General features: G+C 36.6%; 2 protein-coding genes across 2 annotated transcripts in view; one reads left to right on the forward strand and one right to left on the reverse strand.

Annotated features, from left to right (window-relative positions):
- Positions 1-16,993, forward strand: part of LOC125670090 (uncharacterized) — a 675,065-nt gene that overhangs the window by 419,753 nt on the left and 238,319 nt on the right. The gene's annotated exons all lie outside the window — the stretch shown is intronic.
- LOC125669006 (uncharacterized) lies at positions 1,030-8,730 on the reverse strand. Its single transcript, XM_056161373.1, has 7 exons — positions 8,456-8,730; positions 4,580-7,083; positions 4,005-4,226; positions 2,820-2,989; positions 2,371-2,550; positions 1,172-1,357; positions 1,030-1,037 (listed from the first exon to the last, which is right to left on the reverse strand). Exons 2-7 carry the CDS (start codon positions 6,949-6,951, stop codon positions 1,030-1,032), a joined length of 3,138 nt encoding a protein of 1,045 aa, XP_056017348.1. The 5' UTR covers positions 6,952-7,083; positions 8,456-8,730.

The raw sequence follows: 16,993 nt of genomic DNA on the forward strand, positions 1-16,993 counted from the left end.
ATTTGTATGTAAAACTTTGATCCTCTATTGTCGCCTTATTTTACCCCTAGGGGCCATGATTTTAATCCACTTGAATTTGCACTATGTAAAGAAACTTTCATGTAAATTTCAGCTTAAACCTGCACTATATCAGGAAGCTTTCATGTAAATATCAGTTTTCTGTCTCTGTGGTTTTTGAGAAGAATGTTTTTAAAGATTTTCCCTATATATATGTATGTAAAAATTTGAACCCCTATTGTGGCCCCATCCAACCCCCGGGGCCATGATTTTCACAAACTTGAATTTGCACTATGTCAAGAAGCTTTCATGTAAATATCAGCTTTTCTGGCTCTGTGGTTTTTGAGAAGATTGTTTTTCAAGATTTTCCCTATATATTTGTATGTAAAACTTTGAACCTCTATTATGACCCCATCATACCCCCGGGGGCCATGATTTTACCAAATTTAAAACTGCATCATGTCAGGAAGCTTTCATGTAAATCTCAGCTTTTCTGGCTCTGTGGTTGTTGAAAAGAAGAATTTTAAAGTTTCTTCCTAAATATTTGTATGTAAAATTTGATTCCCTATTGTGGCACCATCCAACCCCCGGGGGCCATGAATTTAAAAAACTGAAATTTGCACTATGTCAGGAAGCTTTCATGTAAATTTCAGCTTTTCTGGCCCAGTGGTTCTTGAGAAGAAGATATTTAAATGACCCCACCCTATTTGTGCATTTTTGTGATTATCTCCCCTTTGAAAGAAACATGACCCTTCATTTGAATAAACTTGAAATCCCTTTACCCAAGGATGCTCTTGGTAAAGTTTGGTTGAAATTGACCCAGTGGTTCTGGAGAAGAAGTCGAAAATGTAAAAAGTTTACAGACAGACGACGGACAACAGGCGAGCAGAAAATAACGAACAGTGAGCAATCTCCTATACAGAATACAAATTAAGAGTACGACAAACACAACCCCTTGGGCATACCAGAGGTGGGAGCAGGTGCCCAGGAGGAGTTATCACTCCATTTGATCGGTCACACCCGCCGTGAGTTCTACATATCTGATGTCATAGGTTTCAAAAACATTACACTTTAAAACATTATAAACATTACGTTGCTAAGATGTCTTAGAGTATACTAATGATGGTTACAAAATGCAGACATTTTCCGCGTACATAAATATGATAAGTCAAACCTCCACTGTGTATTTCAGTTGTGGTTTCCTCTATTACTCCACTAACATTTGATTTCGTCACAGTCTCGTACAAATATGTCAATGGCTCCTGTGCCTCGCTGTCGATGGCGAGTTTCTTAGTATCCCTGGAGCCTTCATCGACCCAGTCTTCGCAAATTACATTAAAAGAATCTTTCATAGCCTTTCCTAAAATAAGAATTAATTCTAATGCACAAAGTTCAGCTCAGTTGAATGAATGAAAGGATTAATTCAAGGATTGTATTGATAAAATTATTGTTCGTTCCAAAAACAATGATATTATTTATACTGATTCTCTATATCATTTCCAAGATAATTCAAATATGTTATTCATATTGATTTAAGAAAAATTTAATTAATTTGATAAATCTTGTACGTCGATAATTATGAATATCATACTCCGCAAACGTCGATAATTATGAATATCATACTCCGCAAATGTTTATGCACGGAGCATTTGATTACATTCTCTGGTAACATAATTTCAGCAGAATATTAAAGCTGACATGGAATGTATTGAATAGAATTCTTGGACTCTTCCGGCAAGCGAAAAAAAACAAACCAGTCTACAGCTTTTGGATGGATGCATGCATTTTGCACGAGTTTCGTACTACCGTATTTCCGAGAAGCAAAATGCGTGTTCACTAAATTTTCCGAACTTTTTGCTTGTTTCCTACCGCTAATAAAGATATGCACATTACTCAAACCAGGGACAGATCGAAGTGTAAACCGTCAATTGTTCCGGCATTTACACATTTTCCAGAATCAAAAGCACCCTCTATTGACCGATCACATCCGCCTTAAAAAGGGAGAGCCTGTTCAAAGTGTAAACAGCTCTGAGTGTCATGTGTAGGTGAAAAATTGTGCCACTTCAGCTACAGCTGGTGACGTATCTACCTGAGTGTTTTAATTTTCGAATGGGACGTAAAAAAGATTCATAATGCGTTTAGTTTGGAAATCATAAAAATAGATGTGTACAACAATTGTCTAGTTCTATGACGATAAATCGATATGGTTGTATTACTACTTTAACGTGTATACACTGTACCTGGTGTATTTATGCAGGGTGGAGGGTGTATACCTGATGTGTATATACAGTGTGGAGGGTGTAGATGACGAAATTATCCTTAAATACCCTTCACTCACCGTACATAACCCACATTTGTAATACTGGGTAATACCTTCTTGTGGTTCTACTCTACAGTTCCCGTTATATGGAGGGTAATTTGTTTTGATATCCATTGCTACCACACTAAATCCCGATCGACCTTTGGCTAAAGAAGATGCGTTCAGTTTTAAAACATAGTGGACTCCTGATTCAAACGATTTTTCCTTTATAACCATTGTTGCAGTGTCAAGGCCTGAAAGAAAGTAATCCACAGGATAACATGAAAACTTGTTATACTATGAACAAGTGAGAAACTAACAGTGATCAATTTTATAATTGCAATGAATAATACAAAATTAAGAGCAGAGGAAACACGGACCCCTTGACACACCAGAGGTGGGATCAGGTGGCTAGAAATAAGCATCTATACTATACTTTTTCGCATGAGACTCACATTGTTTACATAAAATAAATAGTATGAATTTGAATCATTACTAGTTCTCTCATTTAGAAATATATCACCTGTAGCTGATTTATTCGCAAAATCGAGGACCTCATTTTCTATTCCATTTGTGACCTTCAAAAGACTCCAAGAGTATTGGAGAGTCTCCTCGGGATGACAATCCAAGCACCTTGCGTACACGTTCATCTTGGCCGTTATAGCGTACTTTTCGCCACAGTTTATGCTACAACTTTATCAAAAAAGAGACAGTGTTAAACAGATGTCAATAGTGAAGATAACGACGAATGGTCAATGATTAAGTGAAGGTATCGCACAGTGATCAATCTCATAAATCCTATGAAATATACAATGTTAAGAGAAGAGTTAAGACAGACCCCTGGCCATACCAGAGCTGGAATGAAAAGGTGACGATAAAGAAGAGTTTCAATCTTAAAACTCCTATAAGAAATACAAAATCAAAAGGTGGGCAAATACGGACCCCTGAACATACCATTGAATTCAAAAGCTGTGTCCATTAGGCGTCAGAATATTATTCTACGCCATAATGAATATCAATATAAAAATATGAAGAAATAAAATTATAGTAGATTTGTTGATCAGATCAGAGGTAGGATCCGGTGCCTAGGAGGAGTAAGCATTCCTGTTGATAGACCACACCCACCGTGAGCCCTATATTTTTATCAGTGAAACATGTAATCCGTAGTCAAAATCAGCATGTAAATATTAAGAACGGCCCAACGGTTGGTATGAAACACATCAGACAGCATTTGACCCAATGACAGGTTGCATTGGCAAATTAGATCGTTATAACAACCATGAAATTTGCAAAATGCTGACTTTAAACGAGACTGTTGAAACCCCTGTAACATCAACGTATTTGTCAGTAGCCTGCCTCGACTTAAAAAACTGATCATACGCATAACAAGCTCTTGAGTATCGAATCAATCTTATCAATTCTATAAAGTAACAAAACAAGTACACTGCAAACACGGACCCCTGAAAACACCAGAGGTGGGATCTGGTGCAGGATGAGTAGACATCCCCTGTTGACCGGTCATACCCGCCATGAGTCATCTATGTTGATCAGGTAAATGGAGTAATCCGTACTCAAAATTAGTAAGAAAAACACGGTCTAACAACTGGTGTGAAAAATATTTTTTGAATGAAATAATACTTCTATGTTTTGGAAAAGTTTGTCATTCATGAAAATATTGAATGATATTATTCGTATTTCAGACACTTACTTTAATAACATATTTGGAGGATTCCCTTCTAGAATACTCAGAAATTGTGTAAAAATTGAAAACTTCTGTCCATCGCTCACATTTGCAGTCACAGCGTAACCTGGCGCTGTCGTTACGTTAAGTGTTCCTTTCCCACTTTCAACACCTACTAGCGTACAGTCCCCGGTGCTTGCACGATTGGTGAACGATTCCTCTATCTCTTGATAGTCATTTGAAGAAAACCTGACAAGTATTAGTCGCAAATGTAAATAGAGCATATTCATTTTGGCCAAAGACAAAGTTACATATCTTCAAAACAATATTCTCCGACTTTAATTTCTTTAATCCTAAAAGTAGACTATGTGTAATTAGTAATGGATTCTATCAATATCACTGAAACATATAGGACAAGAATATGTCTATATATATACATTTTCGTTCACTTTTTATCTTTATCCTATGCATGAAAACTAAAAAGCAATTTATCGAATCATAGATGATCTGCTGCAAAAAGAAAACACACAACTTACATTACTTGGTCCCTACCACTGTTAGAACCTAGCTTAATTTGTTTAAAAGTTTAAACTTTCACTCACATTTTGCACACAAAGGAAAACGAGAGATTTTTATTATTCCCATGTCCAGTTGCACCATCATATGATCCTGTAAATGCATCGATCTCAATCGTTTCGTCTATAAATTTCACTGGCCTTTTTGATCCACCGATGATGAAAGCATATGGCGGTGGCTTTATAAACTCAATGTACATATACTCTTTTATCCATGTTTTATCCAATGAAACATTTAACGATATTTGGTAGATACCTGGTGCAATGTGTCCGCGACGAAAGACATTTGTACCTTGGGTAGGGTTAATTGGGATCGTATTGTTGCAACTCTCTGCGCTTAATGCATCCATACACTTGAACGTGTTCCATTCAAAACCTGGTGTTTTTCCGATACAGATCACTTCCATTCTGCTGGAAACATAGACATCCTTCGATGTGTATGCTTTCATCGGGTTTTCATATAAAGCGTATTTACGATCAAAAATACCATGATAGGTAAAGCAAGGGTTGTGTATTAACAAAGTGAGGTTACTTAATATGAGGACCTCGACATAATTTGAGCAGTTAAATGTTAGAATGTGTCTGCCTAAGGTTAAATACGTGTAACGGAAAATCATAGGTTCCGACGGCGTGATATTTGCTGTCTGCAAATAAACCTTTTTGTCAATGATATCTCCTGATGTGAAACTGCATGTCACAAACGGTAAAGCTGTATTAGACTCTACAGATATATTTGTATGACCGGGTGGAAGTAGGACGGTTGTATTAGAAACAGAGATTGATAGCTCCTTTTCTAAAGCAAAATCTGCTTTCACTGTGTCCCCTAAGTACACCACTTCCGTCATAGTACTATTCCGAGCCGTCACCTTAGGCAAGAAGGTACCGTACCCATTATACGTCACATTTGCTGAATCGTGTGCTGGCTTCATATAAACATTACTGGAGCCAGGATCAAAAGTATAGATTGCATTCTCCATACCAACTGCTGAAAAGTGAAAGTATTTTTCTGAAACGAGTCCTACTTGTTCATCAACGGTAAATTTGACTAATCCCATTTGAAGCCAATAATAAAATGAATGCTTTGTATTGTTTGGCGTGAAGTTGAAGGTAAACGTCATAGAATGGTTTTTTCGTTGAGTGAATTCGTGGCTTTTAAGGAAAGACTCTTGTATTCCGTATTCAATTCTTTGGTCGTCAAAGTTCCAACTGACCTCAATATTTGATGGCATTCTTGAACAGTTTTTTAAAGATATATGAAAATCCACATTTACCGGTATAGGTTTAGATATTGCATTGTGTCTGTAAGTTGCATCTGGTTTAACTTGCAATGTTGTCATATTCATAAGTTTTACGTTGTTTCCGTAATTTATGTTAAAATCGCTCATTATGTAGGACTGCACGTCTATAGTTGAAGTCGTGTGCATTGAACTCACTCGATTTAAACAAGAAAACTGAACAATATATCGACCACTTGCCTTGTATGTATGCGATTTTATGATAGGACTGTTATTCGATATAACTGAAGATAGATTAGTTTCGATATCACCGTCTCCATAATCGAAAGTACATAGAATATTAGTAGGTGGAGGTTCGGTGCTGGTATAGCTCAGCGTGAATACCTCATTTCCATCGGGCACGGGAATTACGTTTGTTGTGGGAGATAGATGAAACGCATGTTGTATAATTGGGTGTTCAACTGTGATTATCAGAGTAGTTGTTTGAGTGTGGAATGGATTGAAAAGTGTTGCTCTGACATGGTATACGTTAGGTGAATCATATGATTTATTCCACGGCGTCCCAAGTGAGTAATTCTTAAAAAGCTCCGAGGCAGAATTAGCCTCCGACGAACCATCGCCATATTCAATCAAATACTGGAAATTGGAATTTGGAGGATTAGAAAATGAAAATGAAATTTCTTCCTTTACTTCGACATACGTTTGGCTACAGGTCAGACTCACATTGTCCAACTTATCCCAAACATAGACATCTGTAGTGTACTCTTTGATATCAACTTCAGAGTTCAATGTTGCCATCACAGAAAAGTTACCTTGCTTATTGAAAATATGTTGCAATTGAAATCCATTCATTTGCATTGTCGTGAGTGACATTTCATTGTATAGCTGGTATTCTTCATGAGGAGAGCCATCAGCAAAATATATTGTAACATTAATGTGTCCTTGAGGTTGCAAGGCCATCGGATCAAGAATGAATTTGAACAATGCTGTTTGTTTAGTTTCTAAAAGCGATCCTGTCGTGGTGATGAAGGATATTCCACTAATTCTGTGGAGTGCTGTCGACAATGCATTCGTCATTCCCTCAGAAATTGTGTTGGAAGCAATTACAGTAATATTGACGGACCCCCCAACTGAAAAAGTAAAATTGAAGTTGATACTCCGCATGCCTTGTCCGTCATGCTCGTAAGTACAAGTTTCATTCTGGTCAAAGTACCATTCCGTTTCGATGTTTGAACCATCCAAAGTAACATTTAAAAAGGACGTTTCGCCAATCACCACATATGGAGAAACAGACAGCTGTAAAATTACAAAATTATATTTTTTCCTGGAATATAAAGACAGTCTATAGAAACATCAGATATTGTCAATTTTTGTCGACTTTTTTTGTCTGAAAACATTTTTCATTGAGCATCAAATATTCATTTTTAACCAGTGGTTTTGCTGATGCAACAACAGCTGCGAACAAATTGGATTGATTGATTAACAGTATATTGCTTAACGTCCCTCTCGAGAATTTTTCATTCATATGGAGACGTCACCATTGCCGGTGAAGAGCTGCAAAATTTATGCCTTTGAGCAGGGGGAGTTTTTATCGTGCCACACCTGCTGTGACATGGGGCTTCGGTTTTTGCGATCTAATCCGAAGGACTGTCCCATTTAGCCGCCTCTTACGACAAGCAAGGGGTACTGATGATATATTCTAACCCGAATTCCCACAGACAAATTGGATAGTCGATATCAAACATTGTTGCTTAGTAAGGAATCGTGAATGCTATATATTATCGTCATAGTCATCTCTTGCGAATGCTATATTATCCTTTAAAAGATTTTCTGTCCCAATTTACTGTCAACAACATATATATTGATTACCAAACCAAAAGCAACACACATGTAATTTTCAGTGTATTTACATTGTATGTTTGTTGATTAATGCTCAGCTTTTTTGTACATCTTTTTCTTTTTCTAGTCATCTTAGTTTGTCCTGAGAAAGAGACCCATCGCCACTGGTCATGTTTAAGATTTATAAAAAATGTTTGTATATGACCAAGTATCCACTTTGTAGATCCGACACTTTAAGATACCGGGTGTATACTGCCAAGAATACATGGGATACAAAATGGCGTCGATAGATCGATATACCTAACCACTTGATAAAATAAACACTATAAACATCGCCCTACAGTAGCACATATTCGTTAGTTATGAACATCGCCCTACAGTAGCACATATTCGTTAGTTATGAACATCGCCCTACAGTAGCACATATTCGTTAGTTATGAACATCGCCCTACAGTAGCACATATTCGTTAGTTATGAACATCGCCCTACAGTAGCACATATTCGTTAGTTATGAACATCGCCCTACAGTAGCACATATTCGTTAGTTATGAACATCGCCCTACAGTAGCACATATTCGTTAGTTATGGATTCTTGGCAGGATATTTGGATTCCCTGTCAAAGTATATATTCTCCCGTGTCGCTAAACTGTGACAGGGAATGTGAGTCCATATAACTAATAACAGAGAGAGAGAGAGAGAGACAGAGAGAGAGAGAGAGAGAGAGAGAGAGAGAGAGAGAGAGAGAGAGAGAGAATGTAGATATATAACCGTTACTCTGTTGTATACAAGAAAAATCTTAACAATGGAAAAGTATCGTACATGTACATACCTGAATGCATGTTACGGGTTCTTCATAATATATTATCAATTCCTTGGAGTATGTATCTACAACATTGTTTGTTCTCTGTGTTAAGTTTAGGGTCAATGCATATGTCCCATATTCAAGAGAATTTATGGATGACGAAGCAACCGTGAATGTTACGCTTTTACTGCTGTCAACAATGGAAGCATCTGCAGTATTCAGAGTTGGCCCAGACGAAATTGCTGCAGAGAGGGAATAGTTTGAATCGGCGTCTTGTGTATCGTATACTAAATGTACTGTTGAGGTTTCTCCTTCAGGGATTTTGATAAAGTTAGAGCTGTCATTGGCTACATCAAATGAAGTAATACCAGCTGGAAAAGAAGAAATTTATGATTCGTTATCATGCTAATTATGTTTATAGAATTTTAATGTTAAGGTCTGTCTAATAAAAGGAGTGGAAATAAAGGGGGAATCATACCCAATATGCTGATGATGTAACAGAAATAAAAACAGAACCATATACTCCATTCGGCAAACTTCGGCAGATTCCGGTATCCTACATCTAGCCTTGGATGTATGACGGTAAGTGATATATAGCTACGCCAAACATTTGCAATGCGGTCGTCTATTTACTCTCCCGAAAAACTTCCACTTTCAGAAATTAGTTAACAAAATATGGTTTTTGAATTACACTGTTAAAATCAGAATGGGGAAGATGCATTCCAGAGAAAAGTAATTCCGCGTGCTCAGTGCAGATGAAATCCGGACAAAATTTATTTTTACTAAGAAATTAAGAGAATTTTTTATCCAATCAGCATTGTTGTTTAGTCATCACTTTAAAAGTTATTAAAGGATATCTAGATCAATCGTAACTACTCTGGTATTTCCCAAACCGCAGATAATGGATTCGGTTTTACCCTTTTAACTTCATCCACATGCGCGCTTCCGTCGAAGAAATGCATCGATTTGATGCCATATTTGCGCCGATCCTTGTCAGAGTCTTCTTTCCGGTTACGGGGAATGACAAGTGTGATTTGATTGTATCTAGATGAAGCCTCGACGGGGAGTTTAACAGAACCATAACCAATATATTGATGACGTAACAGAAATAAAAACAAAACTGAACTATACTCAATATACCGATGACTTAACAGAAATAAAAGCAGAAAAATGCCCAATACACTGATGATGTAACAGAAATAAAAACAGAACCATACTTAATATGCTGATGACGTAACAGTCAACAAGGCAGGTACAGCTACTGCAAGAGGTAGATGTGATGTTGTAGACACCAGACAGGTTGTAACTTTTGTAAAACGGCGTAATGCTGTATCGTTCGTTAAGGACGGTGTCTCTGCTTTCCTGCGATGTGTTATCTCCAAAATCGACAACGTAGAAAAAATTAACGCTTGGTTTATTCATGAAATCAAACAGGACCGGGGTGTTGTATTTCCCGTAACTGTTAAATGTGAGAGAAACCTGAAGTTCTTCACAGACGAGAATTTCGCATGAAAGGTTACGTTCGTCCACTTCCGTAAAAACGCGACTCGTGACAGTGTAATTACCAGTGGCATTGTACCACTTAGGGAATACAACTCCCAAAGTGTTTAAATCAGATACTCTTGTGGACAAATCAAAGACCTCATTGTCACTGTCGTCATCATATATCAATTCAGCTTTCAGAGTACCTTGGGGGACTTTAGCAGACGATGCCATCGTAATGGTGATATTTGCTGTTTCAGTGGTCCAAATCTTTAATGGACAATCCAAGCTGATACCGTTTATTCCATGGTAAACAGTGACCACAACAAAAGTTGAATAATTTGAAACAGGGTTAACTGCGTTGACTGTTAAGTTGAATTGTCCGACTTCAGTGAAATGGACATTGACGGAAAATGTCCGACTTCCGTTACCTTGTACAGCGTGAATACAGGAGTGGACGCCCCACGCCCACTCAGTCACGACATTAGAACCACTTGAAATTGAAGCCTCGAAAAAGACTTCCTGGTTCAGTAGAAATGTTGAAGCATTTGTTAGAATCTGGAAAAAAAGAGTCACCTTTTACACGAATTCTACATATTATTAGTGTAAGCAATCTGTCGATGTTTTTAAGATACAATACTACAGCTTGCATTAATCTTGATTCTTGTATATCGTCTGTACATATGAAATACTGTGTTGTATAATATCTATTTATCTGTCGCGTTGCCGGTAAAGCCCAGTCAGCGACTTTTTTCGTTCACATCTATGTAGTCTTTTAATTCCCCTGAATCTTCAGAAATCTTACATAAATGATTGCATTAAATTCATTCGCGATTCATTTACTGAAGAAAAATATATAATACTTTGTACATATATATTAGGACATCCAGTTTTGAATCTTAATAAACTCTATTAGTAGACAGTCAGCCTCGTTTTCGGATTTTAATGGCGGATGCTTGAATATAGTCTATTATATACATTTAGCCTTTGAGTTTTATAATATCAACAACTGACAAGTATACCATAAAATTTGATATCCTCTCCTCATATATCAAAACCATTTTTTTCACGGCAGTTGATTCTTCGTCTCCCCTTAACGTAAAATTTACAAGATATCCTCCAAAACTCAGGCTGGACATGAGCGATGAATGGATGACATACTCAATTGTCCTGTTGTTACTATCTATAAGAACAGAAGAAGTATCCAGAGGATCCCCCGTATTCAGGACCGCTAAGAATGTGTAATTGGAGGGGCTGCTTTCTTCATATACCAGTCGAATTGACGCTGATTGTCCACTTGCCAAATTTATGAAGTTGGATTCGCCATCGGCTACTTCTAGTGACGTCACATTCCCTACAATACCCGTATGGTAAATTTAATTTCTCTCTCTCACACATCTGCTCTAGATTGAATCCCACTTTGTTCCGGCATTTTACAGTAAAACACATTTAGAGTAAAGTGCTGAGGACGAAGAAATTTTGATTCACTATAATCGTAATTCGTTATATCCATTACGTTCATAAAATCATTTAAAACTTCTGGGAATGACAATCACTTCGCTTTAAGCGTGAATTCATTATAAGCATGTTCGTTGTAACCGTGATTTACTGTATGTCTACAATTGCTATATAGGGTTATACATCGTAAAAAATGTTACCAAGGCATTACAAAAGGAAAGAGAGGCATAATTAGAATAATCTTGCTATCCCAGGTGTAGCGGCTGTTCAAACCTTATCGGGCTTCAAGGAGTTGTGATGCTTTTGGAATGAAAATTCAGTAAAGTTTGGAAATGCATTAATTCTAGCTGTATTAGTTATTATTTACCTGTAAGTTACCAGTACTGCCTAGTTACGCAGTTAAAAATATGGCGGAGACTATTAAGGAAAACAACATTACACCGTTGTATATCCGGTCTGATCGGTTTACACTTTATAATCAAGTGGAAATTATTTTAGTGTAATATATTCAATATGGACGTTTGGCAGCCAAGGAGATCTTCATTGGAAAATTAACGATTTTAAAGCAATCAAGCACAAATTAGATAATTACTAGAATTTAAGATTATTTTTTTTTTATACAAAAACGTATTTTAATGTGCATTTATAAATATCTGATACATCTGAAAAATACCAGGTCATGTTCCAAAATATTAGTTGATATTTTGACTCTGAATTTGTGTTTTGGTGATTTATAGCAAACAAATACCAAGGGCAATAACTCTTATGCTGGTATTTCCTCTACTGTATGCCTATTATACTATGATTTCCTTCATATCCACAATTAACTTATATATATTTATGAATTAACAATATTTCTAAATCACTGTAATTAAGAATTTGTCAACAATGATAACAAGTTTATCTATCTTTACTATTCTGTTGTACGAAAATGTGAGGTTTTTTTTTTTTTGTATTGCTTATAGAAGTTATGAGATTGATCACTGTTCGTTATCTTCACCTTTATAGAAGTTATGAGATTGATCACTGTTCGTTATCTTCACCTTTATAGGAGTTATGAGATTGATCACTGTTCGTTATTTTCACCTTTGTAGGAGTTATGAGATTGATCACTGTTCGTTATCTTCACCTTTATAGGAGTTATGAGATTGATCACTGTTCGTTATCTTCACCTTTATAGGAGTTATGAGATTGACCACTGTTCGTTATCTTCACCTATATAGGAGTTATGAGATTGATCACTGTTCGTTATCTTCACCTGTCATACAGTACACTGGAATCATTCTTTCATTATATATTATACCTAACAAATTATGGAGAGAGAGAAAATGCAAATTTTCCGTCTTACGTGCACTATTTTTCAGCCATATCATTTTTTTCGGTGCATTTACCAACACATACCCTGTACAGGTTGTACATATAGAAGGTGTACACCAAAACGTGTACACCTTTCCACTTGCTTACAGAAAGGTGTACACTTTTGATCGGTGTAGACAAATCAAGCGCGCCCAAAGGGGTCAAAGGTGAAGTTGAACATTCTGCAAGTAGTATGTTACATGAATGCAGGGGGTATTTTGTATAACAGGTTTTTTTGTATAATGGTAAATCCACGGGAAGCCAATGCATTGTAGTAGTACCTGTTTATCCACATCCTTGTAAGCCTATATTTAGGCCTACATTAAATTTGATCACCCGTGGGCAAATCAATGCTTAAACAAAAAACAACTTCATCAATATTAATTTTATCGGTATCTCTTTTTTAACTGTTTTATGTCTGTAAACAGTAAAAATAAAACCCAGGTTTTCTGATGTTTCAGCGGCGCCATACTTCCTTAGCAATATTTCATGAGGAAATGCATAACGGTATGCTGGAATACAAATGATTTTATGACGCGTTCCAAAAAAAAAGTTTAGTGCATTAGAAAGTGTCATAAAATCATTTGTATTTCATGAAATATTTAGCTGAAAAAGAATAGCGCTGATGAAACATCAGGATGCGAGTATCTCATTTTTCTTTCCCGCTTCCACGTTGAATTGATATTTTGGACGAATAATTCCACGCTCATCGATTGTATTCATTAACATTCGATGGTGTAATCAATATGAGGAAAGTAGACAAGAGAGTATCTCTCTCAGGCACATCACATTGACATTAATTGTACATGATAGACGAAGTTGGGCATTACAGGAAAGCATTAATACATAATTCAGGATTTCCGTCCTAGGCATTCAACCGGGTTTTTTTTTTTTTTTTACGTAGTGGTCTTTGCAATTTTGTAGATAAATTTCAAAGCATTTAACACAATCAATTAGATCGTATAATTTACAATGTTGAAAATGACAATAGGGAACTTGTGGCACAGCAGAGAAAGTTAATTTTTAAATTGTACACGCTAAAGTGCAATAAAATGCCGATGATATTTCAACATATTTGCTTTTGATTACTGTTCTTTATCTTCACCTTTCCGTCCTAAATCGGGTATGTCCAGGGGTCTGTCTTTACTCTTCTCTTAATATTCATTATTGTATCTTTTATAGGATTTATGAGATTGATCACTGCACGATACCTTCACTTAATCATTGACCATTCGTCGTTATCTTCACCATTCGTATCAATCATAGCGGGTGTGACCGGTTGATTGGGGATGGTTGCTCCTCCTAGGCACCTGGTCCCACCTCTGGTTTATCCAAGAGTCCGTGTTAGCCCAACTCTTTATTTTGTATTCTTTATAAGAGTTATGAGATTGATCACCGTTCGTTATCTTCGCCTTTATCGGAGTTATAAGAGTTGGGCAAACACGGATCCCTGGACACACCAGAGGTCAGAAGTAGAATCACGTGTCAAGGAGGAGTAAACATCCCTGTTGATTGGCCACATCCGCCATGAGCCCTATATCTGGATCAGGTAAACATAGTAATCCGTAGTCAAAATCAGTGTGCCAAGAACGGCCTTTGACAGGTTGTATTGGTAAATAAGATCGGGATAACAACCATAGAATTTGCGAAATGCTGACTTTAAACGAGACTGTTGAAACCCCTGTAACATCAACTTGTTGTCAGTAGCCTACCTCGAATTAAGATTAAAAACTGAGCATACGCCAAACAAGCTCTTCCATATCGAATCAATTTAGAGACATAAATACCAAATGCAGGTGATAATGGAATATTGCTGCATAAAAATGGGAAGTTGACGATGAAGAAGCTGAATCCATCCCGAATGTCATAAAGTTTAGTTGTTGGTTTGCCGTTAACATCTGTGTTCAATAAAATATCTAAGTTTGAAGCAGATGTGGAAGAGTCTGTTAGTGTCTTTTATTTCAAGTTCACTGGGATATCTACGAATAAAAATGGCTATTGTTAATAGATAATACGTCGTCGATATATCTAACTGTCGAGCTGAAGGCCACAGCAAGGGATAATTTCTTCTCATTTAGAAGCTTTTGAATAGATTCTGCCTTGTAAAAAATTGAAAACTCAGGTAATAAAGGAACACAATTCGTGTCCATGGTTATTCCAACAGACTGTTGGAAGACCTGATCACCAAAGTTTGTTTCCACATTTGTCCATTGGCTCTACCATTGTAACATCTATGAATAACCATTCTATTTCTCAGGAAATCTGGCATTGTTCTCCTGAATGAAAACGCGCCGCCATGATTTTACATTGTTTGTGACATGGCATTTTGATACATGATATAACATACTGAGTATTTAGTAGAGATAATTGTTGTAGAGGAACTATCATGTCAGTTTGACTTTGTTCAAAAAGAAAATCTTAGCAATGAGTAACGGCACACTGGGCTAAACTCTTGAAGAAATCACGTCAGGTCAATGAATTCTTAAAACATTGAGAGGTACGTCTTGACCTTTATTGAAAACAATTTTGACGTTTTTCTTTTAAATATTACTGATAATTTATAATGTCCACTATGAGTTGGATAAACCAGAGGTGGGACCAGGTGCCTAGAAGGAGCAACCATCCCCAATCAACCGGTCACACCCGCCATGATTGATACGAATGGTGAAGATAACGACGATTGATGAGATTAATCATTGTTCGTTGCTTTCACCTTTATAGGAGTTATGAGATTGATCACTGTTCGTTATCTTCACCTTTATAGGAGTTATGAGATTAATCATTATTCATTATCTTCACCTTTATAGGAGTTATGAGATTGATCACTGTTCGTTATCTTCACCTTTATAGGAGTTATGAGATTGATCACCGTTCGTTATCTTCACCTTTATAGGAGTTATGAGATTGATCATCGTTCGTTTCCACACGTGTGAGTCATCCTAACCCATCACATCATTCATCAACCAAGCATGCGCGGTTTGGATCAAATCCTTTAATATACGAAAAATCTATTTAGTTTACTTTTCAAACAAAATTCATTTCAAACCAGTGTATACATAAGGTTCTTAATGCAGATTCGTTTTCGATCAAATGATGACCCTCCTAGATCAGAGTTGGGCAATAATGTGAAAAAATAATCATGGTGTAAAATTGCATTAGGGAAAATCTTTGAAATCTCATAAAGGTAAACCTGCGTTATCGTAGTTCTTCTCACAGTGGCTGGCTCCCGTTAAAAAATTAAAAAGTACCCTGTACAGACATGTAAAATCGGGAACGGGGGGCTGACCCCTTTCCAAAATTAGATCCCCACTGAGTTTGGGGAAACGATTTTGAGGCAGTCGCCATTTAAAATTACACCCCGACTACGAATTATGATTAGGTTTGGTTGGTTTTCTTTTGTATTTGTTTTCGGTTTAGTGTTTCGGGGTTTGGGGGTGGGGTGGGGTGGGTTGGGGGTGGCATGTATCTACCAACTCCCCCCCCCTGAAAAAGATGATGTATTTTACTTCATTTGATGATAAATTACATCATATTAGGTAAAGTTTACCACTATTTTAACGATTGTGAAGAAAAGTTGTCCATATATTTCATTAACGCAAAGTTGTCATCCATTTTTGATGGTTATGCTCCAAAAGAATACCAAACTAATCAATACAGCCTTGGAAAATATCCGCATCACTCAACATTGGAGATGCATTCGGAGTGATCACCCTTTGCTCCACTGAATCGTAAATTTTGGGGGGAAATGGATAATCAGTATAACAATTAAAATATTGTTACATATTTCGTATAAAATAGTAGTCAAGGCTTTGACTTCCCTTCGGATCGTGTACTTTTTATCAAAACCCTGACTACTCGTTATAAATGACTGGGATCCAATTTATTAGTATCAATTCTTAAAATCATACTTGCAAACTGATTTGATGACTTGAATTTCGATAAATTTTATCTCTCTTCGATTTCATTTTAAATCTGATCTCTTCATAAAATATGGACGTGCATGATATATTTTTTCTCTCTCAGAAGTATATATGTCCTACTTTAACAATTTGTATTTTATCGTATCATGAATTAATGATTACATGCACGAATGATAATTTTCATAGAATACTATATGATATTGTCACTTGATGATGATTGATATTGGCAGTGCCATTTCATTGTACCATAAATAATGTCATCATCGATCTAATTTTTTACAGATGGGAGCTCAGAAATCGAGTCTAGGAAAAGATTATGCAACATTTTTTAAGTCTTAGTCGTAAGTTC

Source organism: Ostrea edulis, chromosome 4, assembly GCF_947568905.1.
Source record: "Ostrea edulis chromosome 4, xbOstEdul1.1, whole genome shotgun sequence".
Taxonomy (NCBI): domain Eukaryota; kingdom Metazoa; phylum Mollusca; class Bivalvia; order Ostreida; family Ostreidae; genus Ostrea; species Ostrea edulis.